This window comes from Aulonocara sp. 'chitande type north' Nkhata Bay, linkage group LG12 (assembly GCF_057382095.1).
Source record: "Aulonocara sp. 'chitande type north' Nkhata Bay isolate Kocher_YH1m ecotype deep benthic linkage group LG12, A_spYH_male_GT1.1, whole genome shotgun sequence".
Taxonomy (NCBI): Eukaryota; Metazoa; Chordata; class Actinopteri; order Cichliformes; family Cichlidae; genus Aulonocara; species Aulonocara sp. 'chitande type north' Nkhata Bay.
The window spans coordinates 31,787,460-31,812,219 of record NC_141355.1 but is presented as its reverse complement, the minus strand read 5'-3'; the positions used below and the strand labels follow the sequence as shown (position 1 = coordinate 31,812,219).

Here is a 24,760-nt window from a genome sequence, read left to right as displayed (position 1 = left end):
TAAACCCATTTGGCACAGAGGCATTTTTTTTTTTTGAAAAATTTATTGATAGCAATGTTGAATATTACATAGGAAAAAAACAACTACATGTAAAATACACCGTGACGCCTCTGCCTTTCTAAATGGAGGGACAGTAACTGCGTGTTATATGTAAGCATGTAAAACCTGAAGATAGAGACAAAATACTGTTAATCTGAATAGCTGCCATTCTGCAATTCCTCTCATGTAAACAATAACATTGCCCACAGCCTGACATGAATAAAGGCACATGCCTTTAATGTTGCATGACGAACTCTGTATTCCTCGTTCACACATAAACACAAAAAATGAGTTTTAAAAAAAAAAAAATCTCAGTTTTCGGTGATTTGAAACACCATTTACGTGTGGACGAAACAGTTGCGTTTTCAAAAATACCAGTGTAGGCGTGGACGTAGTGTAAAAGAGTTAGTTTATTTTCTTACTACCAAGGCTATTATTGCTAACGAAAACTAACGAAATAATGAAAACTAGAAGTGAAAAAACATTTTCGTTAATGGAAATAAAAATAAAAACAAAAAAAGGAAAACTAACTAAAACTGTAATGAGTGTTCACAAAACTAATTAAAATTAACTGCATTTATAGCAAAACTGTGTTTAGTTTTCATTGATGTGTGCGTGTCATACAATAGTCAAGGGTGAAAATGAAGTTTAGTTTCCAGATTTTTTTTGCTGTCTAATTATGCCAGCAGGTGGCAGTACGTTAGTCGAGTCGTCTGTGTTGCTGCTCCGTCCACGCGCAGAATCATGTCAGGAGAAAGCGCCAGATTCCAATTTGGGATTACTTTGAATATGACTGTGTTTTGGATAAAGCAAGTGTCTTGTAGTGGAAAGAGACAAATTATGAGGGACATTTCTAAAGGGAAAAAATTCCCACAAACCTTAAAGTGCACTTGAAAAGCTCACACAAGAAGGCTAACCTAGCTTACCATGAGAATGTAAGGGAGCACACTCAACCCTCATCCCCAGAAAACAGAAGCTAACCCCAGGCAAGGCAGCGTGATGCATCCCGATGGTAGCTGGAATCACAACATACTCAAGGATAAGCAGAAGAGAATGACTGATATGATGAAACTGGGATTTTGTTACACTTAATTATTGCAAACACAACTAAAACTATAACTGAAACTAATCAAAACTAAACTGAAACTAAGGATTTTCAACAAAATAAAAACTAAACTAGCAAACAATTGGTAAAAACTAATTAAAACTGATATAAAATTGAAAATCTGAAGTCAAAACTAAATATAAAATAAAAACTACTGAAAATTGCAAAACTATTAAAACCCTGCTTACTACCTGCAGATTACTTGTATTTGCTCAATTGTTTACTAAATGTTTGAGGTGTGAAATAAACCGCAATTGAGCAAAATATGGGTGTGTGTGGTTGGAGGATGTGTTAGTGCGTGCGTGCGTGGGTGTGGGTGTGTGGTTGGAGGATGTGTTAGTGCGTGCGTGCGTGCGTGGGTGTGTGTGGTTGGAGGATGTGTTAGTGCGTGCGTGCGTGCGTGCGTGTGTGCGCGAGCAAGGGGGAGGGGGCGAAGAACACTTTTCTGTAAAACAAAGGGGGGGCCCAGCAAAAAAAGTTTGGGAACCACTGCCATAGAGGATGCCAGGGTTGAAATCATGGATAAGATGTTTCAGAAAAAAGACAAGATAAAATCTAACCCACTCTAGCATTAATACTTGCATCAGCTTTAGGAAAACTACACCTAGAGGACTGGGTGGCGAGGTGAGGTTGATCCCCTCCATTAGAGTAATGAATTGTCCATAGGAATCCAAAGGACCACCAAGCAGTGTGGTAAAATTGAGGATGTAGTTGATTAGAGGGAGAAGCATGACACAAGTCTGCCTTTTGGATGGTGTCAGTACGACTCGTTTCTCCTGAAGGTCCAAAGACACAGAGGTGATTCTCTGGGTGAGCAGCATCAAAGTGGACACTGCCAAGAACAGTCTGAAAGTGAAAGAGATATTGCTGTGATTAAATAGGATATCTGTATACATATAATGTTTTTACTTTAGATGTAAAAACATTATGTCTAACTTAGGCTAAGAGTTCATCTATAATGGTGAAGAAATGGCCTCTGACATTCATATCAGAGTCTTTTTAGTACATTAGCTGTTCTAGAGCTGTGATCACACAAAGTTGATTCTTGGAAACGGCATCTGAAAGGTTAGGCAACAACATAACAATTCTTGGAAACGAAACAAAGTCAACAGGCTGCTAAAACCACGTGATGTGGTTGAATGCTTCAAGCAACAGAGATTGTTTTATTGAAAAACACATGGTCGTTTTGAGTTTGACATATTTCACAAAAGTGTGATTAGGAACATTTTTGCCACTGTGTTTACAACCCTGTACGCGTTTGAAAACTGAAGGGACTGTGCTGTGTTCTAATCCTATCAAAGATCAGAACATAGCTTATATAATTGAAAGAGCAAGATAAATTGCTCAGGAGTTTCACCTCATCTCCCAACCGTTGTGGCAGACATCTGTCCCTCCCTGGAGGCTTCTTCCTGTTAAAAGGGAGGGTTACCTTCCCACCATCACCAAGTGCTTTGCCCATAGGGTATCATCTGATTGTTGTGGTTTTCTCTCTAATACTGTAGGGTCATTGCCTTACAACTTAAAGACCTCACTTTTGTGATTTGGTACTAAATTCAAATGACGATTTTATGTTCTACATTGTTATGTTTCTAATTTCATGATGCAAATGCAAATTTCTTATGTAAATATGATCTTTCTTAAAAAAGCCGTTGTCTCTGTTGTTCTAAACCTAGTAGATACTATTAAGCATTAGTGATACCTTTGAAGGTAATCGATGCCTGGATACCATCACGGATACTTGATTTTGAAATATGTGCTAAGCATGAACTGCACCTTCTTAAAGTATCCAAAAATGTACTGCTCTGGTCACAGGTCCTCATTCTTTTTAAAGGTGCCAACTTTCTGTAACTTGTTATAGAAGAGAGAGGGGTTTTAAATATTTTTTTAAAATAAATACCATAGAGATACCATACAAATCACTGCATGCTGCATTATTTATATTTTATACAACATCCTAACTCTGAACAGGCTTGATTCATACATCTGTACACCCTAGAGAATATTCACTTACGAAAGGTTCGGAGGATATAGCATGAAAACTGTCCCATATGTTTATGTAATTTGTAATGGCAGAGTGAAATCAAGATTAATACCTGATGATGACTGGTTCGTGCAGGTAGTATTCCCTGTTAGGGCTGCCACAAACGATTATTTTGATAGTCGACTAGTCAAAGATTATTTTTGCAATTAGTCGACTAATCAGATCATGCGTCCACTGGACGTAAAAGTACATCTTATTGCACCAGCAGCATCTGCTCTTATATAACTATCATTAGCTTACAGCTTTAAGTGTTTAAGGTCTGTGCTAACTAAAAATAAAGACAAGATGGTAGTTTATTAAATTTTAATGAAATTTGCAGATTGTTTCGGTGAAGTTTAATAAACTCCTTGCTATCTAAAATATAACAGGACACTGGAGTATATTCTCGAGAATCTCACACTTCTGATAATCAGCTGTCTGCTTGACGTTTATTCAGCTATGTAAAAACTATAACTTTAATCTCACCCAAACTGATTTACTCAGGAACAAATAAAATACTAAAAAAAGCTAAACAATAACATTGTCAAGTTATCTAAGTGACTTATATATGTTTAACCTGAGTAGCGAAAGACAGCGGTGGGTCTCAGGGCACTAGTGAGCCTAGCCCCCGGCTCGCTATCGAGCTAGTGGGTAACAGACGTCTCCGAAAACGTCGGAGCGCTTTTGAAAATATGTGGTGTCTTGATAAACTGAGCAGATATTTGAGGTTTACACAGCTACATTCTCGCCTGAACATATGTTAAACCTTTATTTTGTGACCCAGAAAGAATAATAAGAGTAATATTAAAACTAACTAGCTGCCGCCGTTTGAGCTGGGCTGCGCTATGAATTCTGGGACACTGCTTCTTCTTCTTCTTCGGGGTTTAACGGCAGCTGGCATCCTTGTACATGCAGTGCTGCCATCTTCTGTATCAGTCCGTTATTACACTCTTAAATCCTACTACTTATTCCTGCGTCTTTTGTGATCTTACAAAGCTTCAAACGACGCGTCGACTATTAAATCAGTCGTCGATGATTTTGATAGTCGACGTAATCGTGACTAGTCGACTAATTGTGGCAGCCCTATTCCCTGTACTGTATAAGTAGGTGCCAGAAGGTTTGCCACAACATCTGCATAACAAATGCCCAGGTGTGGATACAGCTGTGATCTACACAGCACACGAGTAGAACAAAGGCAAGTGTGGAGGTGAACAGCTTGTGCTGTTATCCTGTTTGGTTTTCTCCAAACGTGATGCTTTGCAGTATCGCTAGACATCGCTATTGAAGCCTTTAGAGTCTCAGATGTAGCTCTTCTACATATATTTCTTTGGTTTGTCTGAGCATCTTCACCTTGTGCATTGTTTTATCACACATGTGAATCAGATCAATGAACTGCCAGACAATTTGTTTTTACAGAGGTCACCATACTTGCTGATGATTGTAGCATCTGGCTGTTACTTACCTTCTTACATCCTATAGACGCAAAGATTTAGTTTTTCCACACTGCTTCTGCATTTTGCTTACAAAAATGCACAAAAACTAATATTTCAATTCACTCATAATTTCTTTTTACCTTCAGGCTCTTGCAGACAATCATCATCCTTCATCCCGTCGTGGTCACCAGGCGCCTGATCTTGGTGTCGTTCCTCGTCTTCTGTGAGCATCTCAGATTCTTGGTTTTGCTTCTGCTCGAAAGGACCTTTCTCTTCTTCCTCCTTGAAGCATTCAGGAGAGTGCACTTCCTTCTTCAGACATTCTTTCTCAAGTACTGGTATTTCTGTGCAAGGTTTAGGTTCCTGTTCACTGCTTTGCTGAGTGTGCACTTCTTCCTGCTTTAATTTTGTAAACGAGACACCTAAAATATCACCGGTGATCATCTTAAGTTGTGCACAAGTGGGCGGGAGGGTTAACATATGTCTTTCAATTTTTAAACTCTCCTCTGTCCTCGTGTTATTTACATGTGCAATATTTAGCTTTGTTAAGGCTGAATTTGCCTCTATACCAACTTGATTCTTTGGATTCTGGAACAAAGGGAAGTTGCTCTCTTCAGCTAATGGGATATCACTTGCCTCAGTGCCCTTCTCCATCTTGACCGTTTTACCCTCATCTGCCTTGTTATGCATCTTGCTGTCATCATTGGCCAACTGTAAGATATGACGCAGTATGTCATCTTCTACCTTTGCCTCAATGTTCAGTGTTTTATGCTCAAGTGCTTTAACGTCTTGCTTTTGAGCTGGTGTTTCTTCATCCACTTTGAAATCATTTTCTGTCTCCATTTGTTGTTTGTCTCCAGATTCTGTGAATTCAGGTTGGGCTTGGTTTTCATATGTCTGTCTCTCTTCCTCTGGATCGCCGTAATCCTCACATGGGGTATCTGTAATTTTCACTTCTGTTACACTTTGTTCCACATTTCCTGTCTCCATTTGTTGTTTGTCTCCAGATTCTGTGAATTCAGGTTGGGCTTGGTTTTCATTTGTCTGTCTCTCTTCCTCTGGATCGCCGTAATCCTCACATGGGGTATCTGTAATTTTCACTTCTGTTACACTTTGTTCCACATTTCCTGTCTCCATTTGTTGTTTGTCTCCAGATTCTGTGAATTCAGGTTGGGCTGGGTTTTCATTTGTCTGTCTCTCTTCCTCTGGATCGCCGTAATCCTCACATGGGGTATCTGTAATTTTCACTTCTGTTACACTTTGTTCCACATTTCCTGTCTCCATTTGTTGTTTGTCTCCAGATTCTGTGAATTCAGGTTGGGCTTGGTTTTCATTTGTCTGCCTCTCTTCCTCTGGATCGCCGTAATCCTCACATGGGGTATCTGTAATTTTCACTTCTGTTACACTTTGTTCCACATTTCCTGTCTCCATTTGTTGTTTGTCTCCAGATTCTGTGAATTCAGGTTGGGCTTGGTTTTCATTTGTCTGCCTCTCTTCCTCTGGATCGCCGTAATCCTCACATGGGGTATCTGTAATTTTCACTTCTGTTACACTTTGTTCCACATTTCCTGTCTCCATTTGTTGTTTGTCTCCAGATTCTGTGAATTCAGGTTGGGCTTGGTTTTCATATGTCTGTCTCTCTTCCTCTGGATTGCCGTAATCCTCACATGGGATATCTGTAATTTTCACTTCTGTTACACTTTGTTCCACATTTCCTGTCTCCATTTGTTGTTTGTCTCCAGATTCTGTGAATTCAGGTTGGACTTGGTTTTCATTTGTCTGCCTCTCTTCCTCTGGATCGCCGTAATCCTCACATGGGGTATCTGTAATTTTCACTTCTGTTACACTTTGTTCCACATTTCCTGTCTCCATTTGTTGTTTGTCTCCAGATTCTGTGAATTCAGGTTGGGCTTGGTTTTCATATGTCTGTCTCTCTTCCTCTGGATTGCCGTAATCCTCACATGGGGTATCTGTAATTTTCACTTCTGTTACACTTTGTTCCACATTTCCTGTCTCCATTTGTTGTTTGTCTCCAGATTCTGTGAATTCAGGTTGGGCTTGGTTTTCATTTGTCTGCCTCTCTTCCTCTGGATCGCCGTAATCCTCACATGGGGTATCTGTAATTTTCACTTCTGTTACACTTTGTTCCACATTTCCTGTCTCCATTTGTTGTTTGTCTCCAGATTCTGTGAATTCAGGTTTGGCTTGGTTTTCATATGTCTGTCTCTCTTCCTCTGGATTGCCGTAATCCTCACATGGGGTATCTGTAGATTTCACTTCTGTTACACTTTGTTCCACATTTCCTGTCTCCATTTGTTGTTTGTCTCCAGATTCTGTGAATTCAGGTTGGGCTTGGTTTTCATTTGTCTGCCTCTCTTCCTCTGGATCGCCGTAATCCTCACATGGGGTATCTGTAATTTTCACTTCTGTTACACTTTGTTCCACATTTCCTGTCTCCATTTGTTGTTTGTCTCCAGATTCTGTGAATTCAGGTTTGGCTTGGTTTTCATATGTCTGTCTCTCTTCCTCTGGATTGCCGTAATCCTCACATGGGGTATCTGTAGATTTCACTTCTGTTACACTTTGTTCCACATTTCCTGTCTCCATTTGTTGTTTGTCTCCAGATTCTGTGAATTCAGGTTGGGCTTGGTTTTCATATGTCTGCCTCTCTTCCTCTGGATTGCCGTAATCCTCACATGGGATATCTGTAATTTTCACTTCTGTTACACTTTGTTCCACATTTCCTGTCTCCATTTGTTGTTTGTCTCCAGATTCTGTGAATTCAGGTTGGACTTGGTTTTCATTTGTCTGCCTCTCTTCCTCTGGATCGCCGTAATCCTCACATGGGGTATCTGTAATTTTCACTTCTGTTACACTTTGTTCCACATTTCCTGTCTCCATTTGTTGTTTGTCTCCAGATTCTGTGAATTCAGGTTGGGCTTGGTTTTCATATGTCTGTCTCTCTTCCTCTGGATTGCCGTAATCCTCACATGGGGTATCTGTAATTTTCACTTCTGTTACACTTTGTTCCACATTTCCTGTCTCCATTTGTTGTTTGTCTCCAGATTCTGTGAATTCAGGTTGGGCTTGGTTTTCATTTGTCTGCCTCTCTTCCTCTGGATCGCCGTAATCCTCACATGGGGTATCTGTAATTTTCACTTCTGTTACACTTTGTTCCACATTTCCTGTCTCCATTTGTTGTTTGTCTCCAGATTCTGTGAATTCAGGTTTGGCTTGGTTTTCATATGTCTGTCTCTCTTCCTCTGGATTGCCGTAATCCTCACATGGGGTATCTGTAGATTTCACTTCTGTTACACTTTGTTCCACATTTCCTGTCTCCATTTGTTGTTTGTCTCCAGATTCTGTGAATTCAGGTTGGGCTTGGTTTTCATTTGTCTGCCTCTCTTCCTCTGGATCGCCGTAATCCTCACATGGGGTATCTGTAATTTTCACTTCTGTTACACTTTGTTCCACATTTCCTGTCTCCATTTGTTGTTTGTCTCCAGATTCTGTGAATTCAGGTTTGGCTTGGTTTTCATATGTCTGTCTCTCTTCCTCTGGATTGCCGTAATCCTCACATGGGGTATCTGTAGATTTCACTTCTGTTACACTTTGTTCCACATTTCCTGTCTCCATTTGTTGTTTGTCTCCAGATTCTGTGAATTCAGGTTGGGCTTGGTTTTCATATGTCTGCCTCTCTTCCTCTGGATTGCCGTAATCCTCACATGGGGTATCTGTAATTTTCACTTCTGTTACACTTTGTTCCACATTTCCTGTCTCCATTTGTTTTTTGTCTCCAGATTCTGTGAATTCAGGTTGGGCTTGGTTTTCATTTGTCTGCCTCTCTTCCTCTGGATCGCCGTAATCCTCACATGGGGTATCTGTAATTTTCACTTCTGTTACACTTTGTTCCACATTTCCTGTCTCCATTTGTTGTTTGTCTCCAGATTCTGTGAATTCAGGTTGGGCTTGGTTTTCATATGTCTGTCTCTCTTCCTCTGGATTGCCGTAATCCTCACATGGGGTATCTGTAGATTTCACTTCTGTTACACTTTGTTCCACATTTCCTGTCTCCATTTGTTGTTTGTCTCCAGATTCTGTGAATTCAGGTTGGGCTTGGTTTTCATATGTCTGTCTCTCTTCCTCTGGATTGCCGTAATCCTCACATGGGGTATCTGTAATTTTCACTTCTGTTACACTTTGTTCCACATTTCCTGTCTCCATTTGTTGTTTGTCTCCAGATTCTGTGAATTCAGGTTGGGCTTGGTTTTCATTTGTCTGCCTCTCTTCCTCTGGATCGCCGTAATCCTCACATGGGGTATCTGTAATTTTCACTTCTGTTACACTTTGTTCCACTTTTCCTGTCTCCTGTTCTCTTGCAGTCTCTAGCAGCACAAGCTCCGCTTGTTTTTGCAGCTCTTGTTGGACAGTAGAGTTTGGTTTGGCATTTTCATGTTGAATGTCTGATTCGGAAGTCTCGCCAGGACTTTCTCCGTTGGTTTCCTGGCATTCCCTGATCTGGAGTGCACTTTTCTCTGTGGTATAGTTTTCTTCCAGGTTCTCAGTTTGTGGAACCTCATCACAGTCTGCAAAAAGGTCCTCCATTTCTACATCTTCTCTGTCTTTATCTAGCTGGTCCATGTTAGACAAATGTTCCTCTTCTTCTTCTGTTACTGGCACATTATCAATGCTTGCCTCCAGCTGATCAAGGCTCCCCTGACCCACGAGTTCATGATTCTTCATGACCTGCATAGACAGAATCAAGGTCCAAATTATGATACACTTTTCCATCACATTATATTGGGGTGGGGCACTGATGATGTAGAAGCCTCAAAAACTCATTTATCCAATATAATACACTTGGAGTTATGGGGTTGAGATAAGACTCCCAGTCCTATAGTTTATGGGAAGACAGACATGACATAGTAAACACTTTCCTTGTGAGTTTATGGGCTTAGTCACTGATTTTGGAAGCATACTGAATAAAATATTACTACAACTATTTTGCAAATCATGTTTAAATTGCTTAAAAATGTTGGATTATCTTTTGTCTGCTTACTGCATAGAGATAGCAGTTTCACTGTCAGCCCCTCTCCTTCTCACCACATCTTATTCTTTGAAATAGAAGTGGGCGGTATAAACGGTATACGGTAGAAACGATATAAATTTGGCTAACGGTAGAGATTTTGACTATACCGCTCTACCGCGATAGCGTATGTTGATGGTGTCATCAAGCTGCGCCTGTTTTGGTTGAAAGCATTGCAGCGACTAAAAACAACATCATCTGCAATTTTTACTGAGCGACAGTAATAGCAAAGAGACAAAGTACTTTTGGAATATGGGGATAGCCAAAAACTCCACTCCTCCACTTCTGTCCCATTGATTCATTCAGTGGGGCAAAAAAGTATTTAGTCAGCCACCGATTGTGCAAGTTCCCCCACTTAAAATGATGACAGAGGTCAGTAATTTGCACCAGAGGTACACTTCAACTGTGAGAGACAGAATGTGAAAAAAAAAAATCCATGAATTCACATGGTAGGATTTGTAAAGAATTTATTCGTAAATTAGGGTGGAAAATAAGTATTTGGTCACCTCAAACAAGGAAAATCTCTGGCTCTCACAGACCTGTAACGTCTTCTGTAAGAAGCTTTTTTGTCCCCCACTCGTTACCTGCATGAATGGCACCTGTTTGAACTCATCATCTGTATAAAAGACACCTGTCCACAGCCTCAAACAGTCAGACTCCAAACTCCGCCATGGCCAAGACCAAAGAGCTTTCGAAGGACACCAGAAAAAGTATTGTAGACCTGCACCAGACTGGGAAGAGTGAATCTACAATAGGCAAGCAGCTTAGTGTGAAAAAAATCAACTGTGGGAGCAATCATCAGAAAATGGAAGACATACAAGACCACTGATAATCTCCCTCGATCTAGGGCTCCACGCAAGATCTCATCCCGTGGGGTCAAAATGATCATGAGAACGGTGAGCAAAGATCCCAGAACCACACGGGGGGACCTGGTGAATGACCTGCAGAGAGCTGGGACCAAAGTAACAAAGGTCACCATCAGTAACACACTACAACGGCAGGGAATCAAATCCCGCAGTGCCAGACGTGTTCCGCTGCTGAAGCCAGTGCATGTCCAGGCCCGTCTGAAGTTTGCCAGAGAGCACATGGATGATACAGCAGAGGATTGGGAGAATGTCATGTGGTCAGATGAAACCAAAGTTGAACTTTTTGGTATAAACTCAACTTGTCGTGTTTGGGGGAAGAAGAATATTGAGTTGCATCCCAAGAACACCATACCTACTGTGAAGCATGGGGGTGGAAACATCATGCTATGGGGCTGTTTTTCTGCCAAGGGGACAGGACGACTGATCCGTGTTAAGGACAGAATGAATGGGGCCATGTATCGTGAGATTTTGAGCCAAAACCTCCTTCCATCAGTGAGAACTTTGAAGATGAAACGAGGCTGGGTCTTCCAACATGACAATGATCCAAAACACACCGCCCGGGCAACAAAGGAGTGGCTCCGTAAGAAGCATTTGAAAGTCCTGGAGTGGCCTAGCCAGTCTCCAGACCTCAACCCCATAGAAAATCTGTGGCGGGAGTTGAAAGTCCGTGTTGCTCGGCGACAGCCCCAAGACATCACTGCTCTCGAGAAGATCTACATGGAGGAATGGGCCAAAATACCAGCTACTGTGTGTGCAAACCTGGTAAAGACCTATAGTAAACGTTTGACCTCTGTTATTGCCAACAAAGGTTATGTTACAAAGTATTGAGTTGTATTTTTGTTAGTGACCAAATACTTATTTTCCACCCTGATTTACGAATAAATTCTTTACAAATCCTACCATGTGGATTCATGGATTTTTTTTCACATTCTGTCTCTCACAGTTGAAGTGTACCTCTGGTGCAAATTACTGACCTCTGTCATCATTTTAGGTGGGGGAACTTGCACAATCGGTGGCTGACTAAATACTTTTTTGCCCCACTGTTAATGCTGAATTCTCTCGCAGCTGCTATATTCCCATGTTGTTGCAGTATATTAATGACTAACCTCGTATTGTGGATGGATTATCTCAGTTGTTCTCCTGACTGAAGTTTGGTCCGTTTACAGCATCCTGCCATGCAATTGCATTTGTCCCTAACCACTAGAAACCCTCACGTTAAAAAGTTGGCATTCATCCTTCAGCTTCACTGTGCTAATGTTATGCTAACGTAGCTGTGTCGCTAGCAATCACGTAGGACATCATTATATACCAGCTAGCCCAACTTCAGTAACCTTACAAATGTCACTGCTGTTTAGTTTTCTGTCTTCATTTATGTTGGAAGTGATAGCAGAGCTGTACATTTAAATTTTTTCAGAAATCTCTCAGTCAGAACATGCTATATGATGTTTAGGTGGAAGCTAGCGAGCAAATTTCCTGCTAACTTCTAACTCCATTCAATTTAATAGATTCTGTTTTCATGGATGCCTGGATGTTAAACTTAATTGTTACACCTGGTAGAGCAGAAACGCTGATCATTTTATTAAAGATGAAAGAATTGCGATAGTTTGTAACTCTCAGTGACGCTGCAGTGTTTGACTTTGGGACCTGAAGTGGACGGAGTTTTGGATTACTCCGCAAGGCTCCTGACTACGGCAGCCGTAATGCTCCGGCAATCCATCAAGCGGTGCGCTTTCATAGCTCTCCAAAGTCGTACTAAAACATTTTTTGATTTCTACGCACCGTGTAACACAAAATCGGTTTGAGGTCAGTAAGCACAACCAGAATTCATACATAAGGCACACTGTCGATTTTTGAGAAAATTAAAGGATTTTAAGTGTGCCTTATAGTGTGTAAAATACGTTATACAGAAGAAAAGAATATATCCTGATATATATCGTTACCGCACATGCTTCAAATTATACCGTGATATGGATTTTAGGCCATATCGCCCAGCCCTACTTTGAAACTAAGATGGTTGTGGTGAAAATGCTAATCTTGGGGCATCAAAACACAATTTCAGAAACCAACGGATCGTGTCACAGTAGTTGTCCATGTCCATCTTTGACATTACTTATGGTTTAATCCCTGTAAATGTAGCACTTTTTAATAGCCAAGGAATTGGGGTAGGATATGCACTGCATCACTCCATTAGGTGCAACCTTAATCAATATTAAACCGATTTGTGGCAAAGTTTTTGGACTACAAAAACATTCAGACTAAAGGAATCAAATGGCCCAGTGCCAATGTCTCTGTAGCCAATGTGATATGTGAATAAAACCATTCTTTTGCAAAAGTAAGTCCACTGTCTATATGTAGCTTGTGAAAGTGATGCAGTGCTACTAAGCAAGATGCATGGTTGACATTTAAAAATGTCATTCTGATGAATTCTTTGTTCATTTTTATATCTATTCATATTTTTAGGATGTATGCTCCCACTCTCTTTCGTTGGCTACTCCCTTCAAATATCAGACATGTTGACGTCTGACATCTAATTGCTGCTTACGTTTCTTATAGGCTTAAATAACTTCATTCTTCATTCAACTTCATTTTCTCTTGATTTTCTAAATCTTCATGGTTATGACAGCAGTGTGTAGAACAAGAGCACCGTCCGCCCATCAGTTAAAGAGAATACCTTTTTTGACCCAAAGATGATGCCTTGATGGCAACGTGACAGTTTGGGGCGACGAACCTCTATTGGCACTACACGTTCCTCTGTAAAGAAAAAAAAAGGAAAAAAGGGAATGCTTGTGTGACAGCGTCAGGTATCGGAAAGCAGAACACGTTCCTACAAATCCTGCAAATGCTCCAACATACCACGATGCAAGACAATGTGATCAATCATGTTGTTCTTGTTCTTAGTTTGGTACAGACAGAAAGGGCAGCAGAGGTCCTTCTGATGAGTAGGCTTTGACTGGCAGGTAGAGTGACCCGTCTCCATGTGCATTTCCAGAGTTTTCCTAATGACAACAGGAGAAATCAGTGATAACATTGCAAATCTGTCGGTGTTTGGTGACAACTCGTGTTGAGTAATGAGTAGAAATGACAAATTCAAGATGTCTGTCAAGTCAAATACCTCATAAAACTCATCCAAGTTATTCCCATACATTTAAAATAATTGACAACAATGTCTAAATTTGAATAAAAGAAGCTTCTTCTTCAAAAAGGGTTCAAACAGCAGATAGCGCGGCATGTTTGATTTAGCACACTTTTATGCCAGGTTCTCTTCCCGATGCCACCCCAAAGGGATTTGTGTCTCCTGCTTGAGGCAAACCAGGAATGCATTATGTCACCTGACTATAGAAACTAGTCAGATCCTGCGCATGTGTGATGATGCAGAATTAAAAGTATCAATTATTACTCATCCTGAATGCAAATGCGAGAATAAATGCAACATTTAAAACAAATGTGAAAACGAATATTTACTAGGGCTGCTCGATTATGGCAAAAATTATAATCACAATTATTTTCACTGAAATTGAGATCTCGATTATTTGACGATATTTATTTAACAATAACAATGTATTGAATAATGACTTTAAAGATTGTCAAAAAATAATATAAAATAGTGTGCAAATAGTGATAACAGTGAAAATGTTTGCAATATAAAAAATAAATGAAAAATGTAAACATCTATGTTTAGTGAACTTTGCAGTGTTGCTCTGTGGTGCAGCTACGACACTGTAGCAAAGTTTACACACTATGTCTACTTGATCCACGTCTGACTCCGCCAACCCATAATGTTTCCACACCACTGAAGTTTTTTTTACCTCTCTTTTCAACCAACAGCAGTCACTCTCCTCTCCAAATAACTTCTGCTTAGCTTTCGGAGCTTCCCTCGGGTCCTCTTAATTGTTGTGACACGTGTTCGAAATGCAGAGAGGTGCGCTCGATTTGCCACACGAAGCAGCGCGAGAGTAAAGCACGAGGGAGGGGCTAATAATCCGCTCAGTCATTTTTAATGATCGTTGAAAGCCCAGATCGTAATCGTGATTAAAATTCGATTAATTGAGCAGCCCTAATATTTACATAAAAATATTTTCGAAGTTTTCAATCCCAGAATATCATTTGTGTACATTTTCCATTTTCAAAAACAAAAGCTAAATAGTTAAAGCTAAGTAGTACAATTTGCAGATTTTTAGCAACACACTAAATTTTATTAAAGAAAAAAAAAGCCAAAAATCTTTTGTACACAGCAAAATACAAACTCTTACAGCACCTTACCTTAAACCTGTGAAAAAGTTGCAGTCTTTACATCTGAGGATTTTCTTTCCATGCCGATTTAGGCAGTGCCGCCGGATACTAGACAGGTGTCCAGTGCTGAAATTGCAGAACTCACAGTGAAGCACGCTGTTCTCAGGTAATTTTGAAAGTTGCACGTTCACTTTAGATTTGATGCTGCTCTGTGCCATCATGGTGTAGTGGTTTAACTGGCGCCGCACATCTGGGGGCTCCAAGTACAGAGATCCTGTCAAAGTTTCAAGGACCCACAGTCTGTTAGTACTGCTACAAAACCAAAAACTGTTTGTTTTATGAAAACCAAGACCAAGTTTAAAAAACAAACAAACAAACAAACACACACACAAAAAAACATGAGATATGACTTGCCTTTAATCAGTTCAGGTCGCTCATCAATTTCAGGCAAGCTGTTCATTTTCTCTGATGAATTAGAGGACTCCTTAAACCTCTCTTCACTCTCATCTTTGTCTTCAGTCTCAGCTGCAGCCATGATGAGATCTAAGCATTCAGCAAAAGAATAACCAAATGAAAAAGGAAAGACATAAACACAGACATAAAGCCACACGAAATCTCTCAAACCCCTTCTTGTGAAAGATGTGGCTGTCTTTAAAACTAAGCCAAAACCATCCCAGTCTGAACAGTTAAAGTCAGCTTCTAATATAAAATGCACCTGTGACAACTCATATTAACTTGACCAAATCCAGCATACAGAAAACTTATGCTAATAATCTACAACAAAAGACTAATTTTAAAAATTCTGGTGATTTTGAAATCAATGTTCGCAGATCAAAGTCAATGCATTTGACACTTAATGCTCATAAGATACCACTGGTGATGTTACAAATGAGTTCTTACCATTATGCTTTTTCATAAAATGACTCCTCCAGAGGCCAAAGATTGTTGTCCGATAGGTACAGCAACTACACAGAAAAGGTCTCAGAGTTCCAGATTTGTGGATGAGATATTTGCTAATGCTGGTGAGGTAAAAAGAAAAAAAAAAAAAAGGTTCACAATCATTCAACTCTCACAAAAAATACAGCTTGGGGTGTTTGGGACTTGCTTTAACGAACAAAGCAATCAAAATTCAATTTCAACAAGCCTGCGAAAGATACATTAGTCAAACAGAGAGTAGATGAAGTAACTCCTAAAATCTGTAAAGGAGGTATAATTTCTCGACTTTGGTTCTCTTGTCAGAAAGCCATTGTTTCGATTTATGAGGAAACGGTCTTCTTGTGCAGTTTAAAGTTATACAGGAGTGGATAGAGGTGGAATTGAGGAAAGCGGGAAAGGGGAGTCTAACTTTTTATTTAACCAGGAAGTGAAAATGTTGAGATAAAGAAGCTTTTCTGCAAAGGTTTTCCAATACCCAGATAGGCACTGTACTTTTTCAGACTAAACAAGACCAACTGCTAAAATTTCCATTTGGCTATGTTACTTTTTAAGTGAGCCCACAACAACAATAAAAACAAACAAAAAAAAAAAAAAACGTGGCAAAATGGTGTGACTGCTTTAATATATGAGTCTAAATTTAGCCATTATTACTTTTTTTTTAGTTTAGTTTTTAACAATAAAAAAAGCCCAAAGTTCTTACTTGTGTTTTAATCCAGATGTGGAGCTATTGTCCAATTTCTTGATGGCTGCCAGGGCTGCGTGGCTGTGCTCATGTGAATGCAAGCCTTTCAATGACATAAACATCCGGCCGCACTGTCTACACGTGTGTTTGTCTCCATTCGATTCTAGTTCTGGCTGCTGTACATCAGAGAGTTCTGATGTAGCGGCGCTCTGTACTCGTGTCCCGTTCCAACGATTAACCTCGTTCACAATTTCCAATGTGGTCATTTCATCTTGCCTGCAGGGCTGGAAAAAAAAAAAAAAATCACAGTAATGGTCAAATAACACGAGTAGATCAGAAGACAAAGAGCGTAGACAGGAATTACAGCGTCAACTTACCTCGCTGGATTCTTGCTCTAGTGTTGTACTAATAAGCGACTCCTTTCTCTGCGCAGCCTTGGCCTTCTCTAGCATCCTTGCTCTGTGGCGATCCATGTGATAACACACCATTCGAATCCCATTTAATTGTGTGTTGCAGTGGTCACATTTGTAAACCCCTGTGTTTTTCTTTTTCCTCAATCCTAGTGACAACACAGTAAAGTCCAATTTCCACTCTGAGCGGTGAAAAGTACTATAGTGGTCAATGAGCAGCTGCGACGACTTGAATGTTAATTCTGGACATTTCAAACATTTAACCTTTGTGCTGTTGCCTGATTTAAGTACGTTGCTGGGAGAGTTCCATTTACGCTTATTATATTTGTCAAGAAGTTTGTAAATACTGACTGCATCCATTTTGTGATAATTTTTGTAGTGGCGCTGGAGGTATTTTCGATACGGTCCTTTATAGGTGCACATCTGGCACTTGTACAACTGTTTGCTGCTGCGGAGGCCGGACAGCAAAGTTGATGGGGATGCCTCAGGAGTTTCCGTTTGTGGAGCCTGTCTACTTTTCGCAATTTTTACTCTTCTCGAAGTTTTGTTTTTCACAGAGGCATCCTTCCGTGCTGAGCCCCGAGATGTGTGAACCGGCTGGCTTTCAGTGTCAGTGTGCTCATACACTTTTCTGTCATGATGAACCATCTTACAGTGAGCATTGAGTTTTGTCAGTGATCCATGGATTTGTGAACATTTTTTACACAAGTACCCTCTTTCATTAGAACTTCTTCCTAAAGTACAATTGACCATGTTTGATGCAAAGACTTCACCTGTCTCAAGTTCATCTGCCCAGACTACAATTGCTGGATGCTTCATTTGACAGTGAGTGAGGGTCCCTTGGGAGCTAACATTCACATATGGACACTTTGGACACTTGTAGATCAAGAGGCTTTTTTCTGCTGTTATGCTAGACTTCAATGTCTTATGCCTTCTTTTTTTGCGCTGCTGTTTTGGTTTTTGTTCTTGTTCATATCTTTCAATTACAGCTTCCGGGTGTTTCAATCCACAGTGAATGTGGAGACCCTGTTTGCTATTAAAATTTGCAGAGCAGTAAAGGCACTTGAACACTTTGGAGGACAATGAGCGAGATCTGTCACTTTGGTCTTCCACCCGCCAGCTTGCGCTTGTTTTCTTGGAAAGTTTTGCATTCAAAGGATGAACCATTCGGTAATGGTGTGCCAGATCTGACAAAGATTTAGATTTAAAAGAGCATCTTTTGCAAGACAAACCAGCTTTATTTTGTCCGGATCTTTGGGATAGCAATCTGTTTTCAGTGCCATTGCCTCCACTCTGCTCTAGATCAGGCTTCTTCTTTTTAGAAAGGACCATTTCAGGACCAGCATATAACCGAGAATTTACATACTCAACGCAGGGGACACGTCCTAGGTGGCGTTCCTGGTAGTGCTCATAAACTGCTGCAGCTTTTTCATGTCTGAAAACACAGAATTCACAATAATAGCCGCGCTTTAATGATCCTTGTCTAAAATAATATCTTAAAATATCTGTGACTGTACGCTTTACTTTGTGAATTTTCCTTAAATGCGTCTTCAGAGCATATATCACGTCAGTTTTGTATGCGCATGCGTATGAGTAACAGTTCAGGGACCTCTTTGTGTGTGGGGTTGTCACTGAGGGTGTTGCTGAAATGACCAAAGACTTTGAATGCTTCCTTGTTTTTTTCTTTTTCATTTTCAGCTTGAGGATTTCCTGAGCAGCTTCTTCATTTTGAGTGGATGTTAGAGGAGATTTCTGTGCCTGATCGTGGATCTTAGATGTATGCAGAAGGACTTCTGAAGTCTTCGCCTTAAATCCATGATGTGTTTTGCTGTAATGGCGCATTACCCGATCCAAAGTACTATGCCTGTAGTTACAAAAGTGGCAAAAAAATGCTTTTTCTTCGCCTTCATTTATTATAGGAGGAGGTAGACGGGAAGAAGAGGAATCCTTTGCATTTGCTTTCCTGATTTCATCATGGATTAAAGCTGTATATTCAAGAACACACTTAGTGCTGGAATTACACTTTCGATGAACCTTAGCCTGATGGATAATTACTCCTTTTACAGACGGATTTCCAAAGTTGCATTTGTGGCAGTAAAACAAGTTTTCTGGACATGCGTAGGACTTGTTCTGTCTCTCTCCTGTTTCTGAGGCATCTGCTGTGTAATCCTCCTTATACAGATCTTCTTTTTCCCTACACATCTTCACTTGTTTACTAGTATTAAATTGGGAAGATGAAGGACTTTTTGACATCTTAGATTCACTCTGACGTTTCTGCATCTCAGCACTGTACCCTAGGACATCATCAGTACCTATTGGTGCATCCATAGAATGTTTTGCATAGTGATGACCAAGGATACTCTTAACCTCGGTACTTGTGTAACTGCAGAACTGGCAGTAAAATGTTTCATTTGGTAAACTGGATGAGGAAATGTCCAGTCCAGTAGTAATTTCATTACTGGATTTTGTTGGAAACTTCGAAGATTCCCCTTTCGTGGTTTGGGAAGATTCTGAACGATTCTTACAGGCTTCTGGTGTGGTCTCTGAATGATCTACTACAATCACAGAATCTGAACACTTCTCAGATGTCATCTCTGATGCTCCATGTGATGTGGGACAAGCGGACTGTTTGATTTTATCTAATGTGATTACTTCATCTGGGTGGCTTTTTTGGTAGTGAACATCTAGACTCAGCTGAGACGATTCCTCTTGGCATTCAGACATTGAATATCTGCAGAACAATAAGGAATTCTCCACTTCATATGTTGCATGCTTTGCCTTGTAATGTTCTTTCAAAGACTTCAATAGATTGATAGTAAATTTACAAAGAAAGCATTTGAAAACCAAACTGAGGCCACATGATTTCATGGCAAATACATCTGGGGCATCTGGATGATTTTCCAAGTAGTGCCTCTTGAGGTCAGCTGTGCTTAAAAACTCAACTGGACACTCCAAGCAACGAAAGGTGGCACTGTGATCACTTGCGTCCTGAATGTAGACAGAATTGTATCTGATATAAGGGTGGTCACTTTGATAATGGGCAGAAATTCGCCTGATGCCCACGTCGCTGTAGTCACAATGTTTACAAGAATACACTTTTGCCGCGTCTGCCTCGTCTTCATCTTCGCTGACTTCGCTGCTGGATGACTGTTGTCTATTTTCTTTTTCTTTTTCCGTGAGCATCTCTTCGTTATCCAACTTGGCTTTTTTGACAGGATGACCTTTTAAACTTTTACCACTGGATCTCTTCACAGCACTGTCAGGAACAGTTTCCTTTCTGAATTGTTCCGGAGTTTTAGTCAAATCAGTAGTCAAGTCAGTGTGCAAAAAAGGGTACGACTTACTTCCGGTGATATCTATCACAGACTTTGCTGTGACTTTAAACACACCACTACTGTTTGGACAGGAGCTTGAAGGAGATTCCTGCAAAATTTTCAGGTCCTTTAATGTGCAGTTTGCTTCTGAGGTAGAAATATCTGAAAGAACTGATGGATCTTCCGATGTTCCTGCAGCTTCATTGTTCTGGTTTGCTGAAATGACACTTAAAGTGCTGTCGAGGTTTTCTGAAATGATGACACCTCCTGACACGTTAGGATTTTCTGAAGTTTTGTGACACAGTTCCTCGTGTTCACTTAAACCATCCCAACTACAAGCTTTAAAATCACACCTCTGGCATTTAAAATTATCTCCTGAACTCCTGCTGCTGCTCTCTGTGTTGGCTTTGTCAGTCCCAGGGGATAAACCAGCCTCTCTGAGAGAAATTTCTGTATTGAGGCCATGCACCTTGTTAAGGTGTTCAAAAAGGTACACCTTGGATTCGAAGATCAGCACACAGTGACTACAATGGAAAGCCTCGACTTGGGATTCTTCAGTGACTGCTTGGCTGATGACTTGCTTGATGTGGCCAGAGGTGGAGCACTCCACTGTATCTGAGGGGGCAGGCAACAGACCAGTATAGATCAGCATAGGTCAGTATCTATTCACAAAGACGTTGCATACCTCTGTGATACATACCGTTTTCCATCTTGCATGCCTCTTTTAACCCACAGCCTTACACATTAAGTGACACACCTAGACAACTGAAAAAACAGATTATTATTTTTCTCAAGGCACAGAAGCAGCACAACATAATCCGACGCTACTTCGTTATCCGTTATTAAGTTATACACACAAGTGAATACTTAAAAAAGAGAGCGAGAGAGCGAGATTGTACGCTTTGCTAATATTATCTTTAAATATGGCAGCACAAAGAACTCAACACCTCTATTTAACTTTCAGTGTAGCATATTCAACAGGAAGGAGACGTAAAACGAGTCAACCGAATAAACAGATCCTACCTATTTTAACAAAATGCCGAAATGTGCAACTCGCTAAAGTGCGCGATGCACGCAAGGTTTTTACTCACGCATGCACACAAAAACAGGACAAGGCTTAGGAGGCACCGTTTTGAACCGCTGCTGGAGGTCGCATGAACACGGAGCACGTTTCCGCCATTTTTCAAGCGTGTGTGACTCTCCCTGGCCTGTGCTTCCCCCACCGCAACAAAACATCTTCACTTCCGTAGAATTCACCAACCCTTCAAAATAAAACTACCTGAAAACTACCTCCGCTGTGTAAGTAATTAAAATATCAGTTATAATGTTATTTACCAGCAGTTACACGAGATTCGATATAACGACAGGATATTTTGGTTTAATACGAACTAGGATTTCTTAATTGTATTTTTTTTTAAATTTTATCAATTTGATAAAAAAAAATATGTGTTTGTTAATATTCACGAAAACGTATGGAGTTTTTTGTTGTTGTTTTTTTTACTTCCACGCTTAGTTCATTGTGAAATCTGGGGAAACAGTAACCGGAAGTACGTAGATTTCATACCTTAACGCCAAGCCCCCCTTTTAAAAGTCTTTTCTGTTTTTGTGATGGTGTTGTTTTCTGTTTTTATGGCCGGCGATATAGGTATTATAATGTCCAATGAAAGGTATTAACAAATCCTCCATACTGTAAGTGTTATATAGCACCGCATATTTAAATAAATGGGCGCTATTGTTATTAAAAACTTATAACAGAAATCCTTTTTTCAGGCTCGGTTTCTATCGCAGGCAGTTGGCCACGTGCTTGCAGTGACGATGCTTGCTGAGCTGCACAGGTCACAAAGAAAGCAAGAAAAGCTTTGTTTTACCAATATCACCTTGGTATCCCAGAGAAATTTTATACTGATGTTGCAGACTTTTGCAGAGGGTCTGGCTTTTACAACAAGATGAAAGCTAAAACATTCTAGGAAAAAAAATAAAGGATCTAGATTTGTGTCACATATCACATCTTCACAGCAGTTTTTGCTCAATATGTTTCAAATTCACTCTTTATATGTTCATGATGCGCAAATCCTTTCGAGGCAGATATCCTGCTTTAAGCAGGAGGCCGTTTGTGTAAAAAAGGAACGACCATCTCTCAAACGAGAAGGGGCTTAAGAGTTTATCTTTCACGATCTTATAATGCAGTGAATGCAGCCATTCCTCATCTCACAATGAATAGTACTCATACTAAAAAGTACAAAATGAAAGCATGTTTTTCATTATCAACTGCACCACTTAACCAGCCACACTGCTCTGTTTCTATTCTCATTGTAGTCTTTGGGGCGATCGTGGCTCAAGAGTTGGGAGTTCGCCTTGTAATCGGAAGGTTGCCGACATACATCGCCGCTTTACGTCAACTCCGAAGCCCTTTGGAACAGGGCCCTGTGCAGCACTGTTCAGCAAGAGCAGTGAGGTTTCAGTTGTAATGCTGCTTACATTTGTCACATGTTTTTTGCATATGCAATAATGTTGCATATTCCACAGCCCTACCCTGTCTTGACAAGTAAATTTAAGAATCTGTTTAGGACTTATTTAGCTTATTACTCACTTTGAATTTTTTTTTTTATTGAAACTAAGCTTCTGGCTTATTGGTGTTATTTTAGTCATTATGCAGCCGTATTGTTTGTAAAGTTGGTGAAGCCTGCAGTCGGCTGAAACTGAAGAAGTCACATAGATAAGTGATAAAATGTTTCTACTAAACGCTGGGTCCAGATGAACAGAAATAAATTTCTAGGATCCGATCAGTTACTACTCCATGGTTGTTTTGTATGTTAACAAGAACAAAATAAGTGAAGTAGACTTACAGGGCTTGTTCAAAGAGGTTTTCCAACATATGGTTTTAACCAAAAAAGCATGGGTGCTTTTTCCTTAAAAAGTGCAAAAAAAGAAAGAAACAGGCAATTGTTAAGAACGCCTTAGGTGAAGCAGTGTTAGATAAACTAACAAAACACTGCTATTAAAAAAACTATTGGCATATAAAAGCTTCCATTAAGCTGAATATTATTTATATTATTGCATACATATGGTTGACAGAAAGTGACCTCTGTAGCTATTTCCCATTGAGGATTGCAAAAGAAACCACAAAAACGAATAAAACCAACTTACTGATTGTTTGTACATGTGCAGAGGAGGCAAAGTGGATATACTGGATAAAGAATGCTGAATATGGAGCTGCCATAATAAAAAATAAAAACTAGTTAGTGTGAGACCTGGTTTTTATTTAACCAGTAAGGAAATTGTGATGCACACTCCACACCAGTTGGAGGCGCTGGTCCTCCAACTTGTCTGTCAGCCTCAAAGAAGAGACGACCAATGACGACCCAGCAGGGAAGTATTGATGTGGTTGTCATCTGTCCAGTGTTTGGTCTTTTTAAAATCGGTATATTCTCTATTGTAACCTTCATTGTAAGCTTGCTTTGGCGTTATATCACACTAGAGTTAGCAAGTGTGTTGGTAGCATTCAGAGCATATTTCTCCTGTTTTGGCTTCCTGTTAAGTCCAGAATTGAATTCAAAATCCTGCTCCTCACATACAAGGTCTTAAATAATCAGGCCCCATCTTATCTTAATGACCTTGTAGTACCATATCACCCTATTAGAGCACTTCGCTCTCGCTCTGCAGGCCTACTTGTTGTTCCTAGAGTATTTAAAAGTAGAATGGGAGGGAGAGCCTTCAGTTTTCAGGCCCCTCTTCTGTGGAACCAGCTTCCAGTTTGGATTCAGGAAACAGACACTATCTCTACTTTTAAGATTAGGCTTAAAACTTTCCTTTTTGCTAAAGCATATAGTTAGGGCTGGATCAGGTTACCCTGAATCCTCCCTTAGTTATGCTGCAATAGACGTAGGCTGCCGGGGGATTCCCACGATGCATTGAGTTTTTCCTTTCCAGTCACCTTTCTCACTCACTATGTATTAACAGACCTCTCTGCATTGAATCATATCTGTTATTAACCTCTGTCTCTCTTCCACAGCATGTCTTTTATCCTGTCTTCCTTCTCTCACCCCAACCGGTCGCAGCAGATGGCCGCCCCTCCCTGAGCCTGGTTCTGCCGGAGGTTTCTTCCTGTTAAAAGGGAGTTTTTCCTTCCCACTGTTGCCAAAGTGCTTGCTCATAGGGGGTCATATGATTGTTGGGTTTTTCTCTGTATCTATGAAGCGCCTTGAGGCGACTTATGTTGTGATTTGGCGCTATATAAATAAAATTGAATTGAATTGAATTATATTTTCAGTGATAGCTTAGCCTTGTTACTGTAACACCAGCTTGTCTCATGTAGGTGTGTGCAGTGTCTTACCTAAACAGCTAAAACAGTCAGGTTGTTTCAGCCAAAAGTTTCACACATCTCTGTTTCTGTTGTACCAAATGTATTTGTTTAACCTTCGTTTGCATGTGTCTTTCTGCTTCTGTGTGTGCAGAGAGACACCATGTTCCCAGCCAAGCTAGCTTTGAGCACTCTGAAAAGGATCCACCATGGAGCTTGTTATCGATGTCAATTGTTAGATTATAATATTATTTTATGCCATGTTATACCCCTAACTAAAGATTGTGAATTATTATGTAGTTTTAGTTTGCATTATTCTGAATTAGAAGAAGCTGATAA

At 40.2% G+C, this 24,760-nt stretch overlaps 1 protein-coding gene and 1 long non-coding RNA gene across 2 annotated transcripts; one reads left to right on the top strand and one right to left on the bottom strand.

Annotated features, from left to right (window-relative positions):
• Window positions 1-1,817: 1,817 nt before the first annotated feature.
• LOC147317784 (uncharacterized) lies at window positions 1,818-21,372 on the bottom strand. Its single transcript, XM_086315106.1, has 13 exons — window positions 21,213-21,372; window positions 20,822-20,886; window positions 16,775-20,736; window positions 16,416-16,681; window positions 15,680-15,798; window positions 15,194-15,322; window positions 14,810-15,053; window positions 13,403-13,545; window positions 13,221-13,300; window positions 8,439-9,343; window positions 5,940-7,262; window positions 4,738-5,645; window positions 1,818-1,990 (listed from the first exon to the last, which is right to left on the bottom strand). Exons 2-13 carry the CDS (start codon window positions 20,829-20,831, stop codon window positions 1,965-1,967), a joined length of 8,115 nt encoding a protein of 2,704 aa, XP_086171232.1. The 5' UTR covers window positions 20,832-20,886; window positions 21,213-21,372; the 3' UTR covers window positions 1,818-1,964.
• Window positions 21,373-21,575: 203 nt separating this feature from the next.
• On the top strand, window positions 21,576-24,584 carry LOC147317783 (uncharacterized). Its single transcript, XR_015131881.1, has 3 exons — window positions 21,576-21,810; window positions 21,892-21,956; window positions 22,438-24,584. It is a non-coding gene; the product is annotated as an uncharacterized LOC147317783 (long non-coding RNA).
• The last annotated feature ends 176 nt before the right edge of the window (window positions 24,585-24,760 follow it).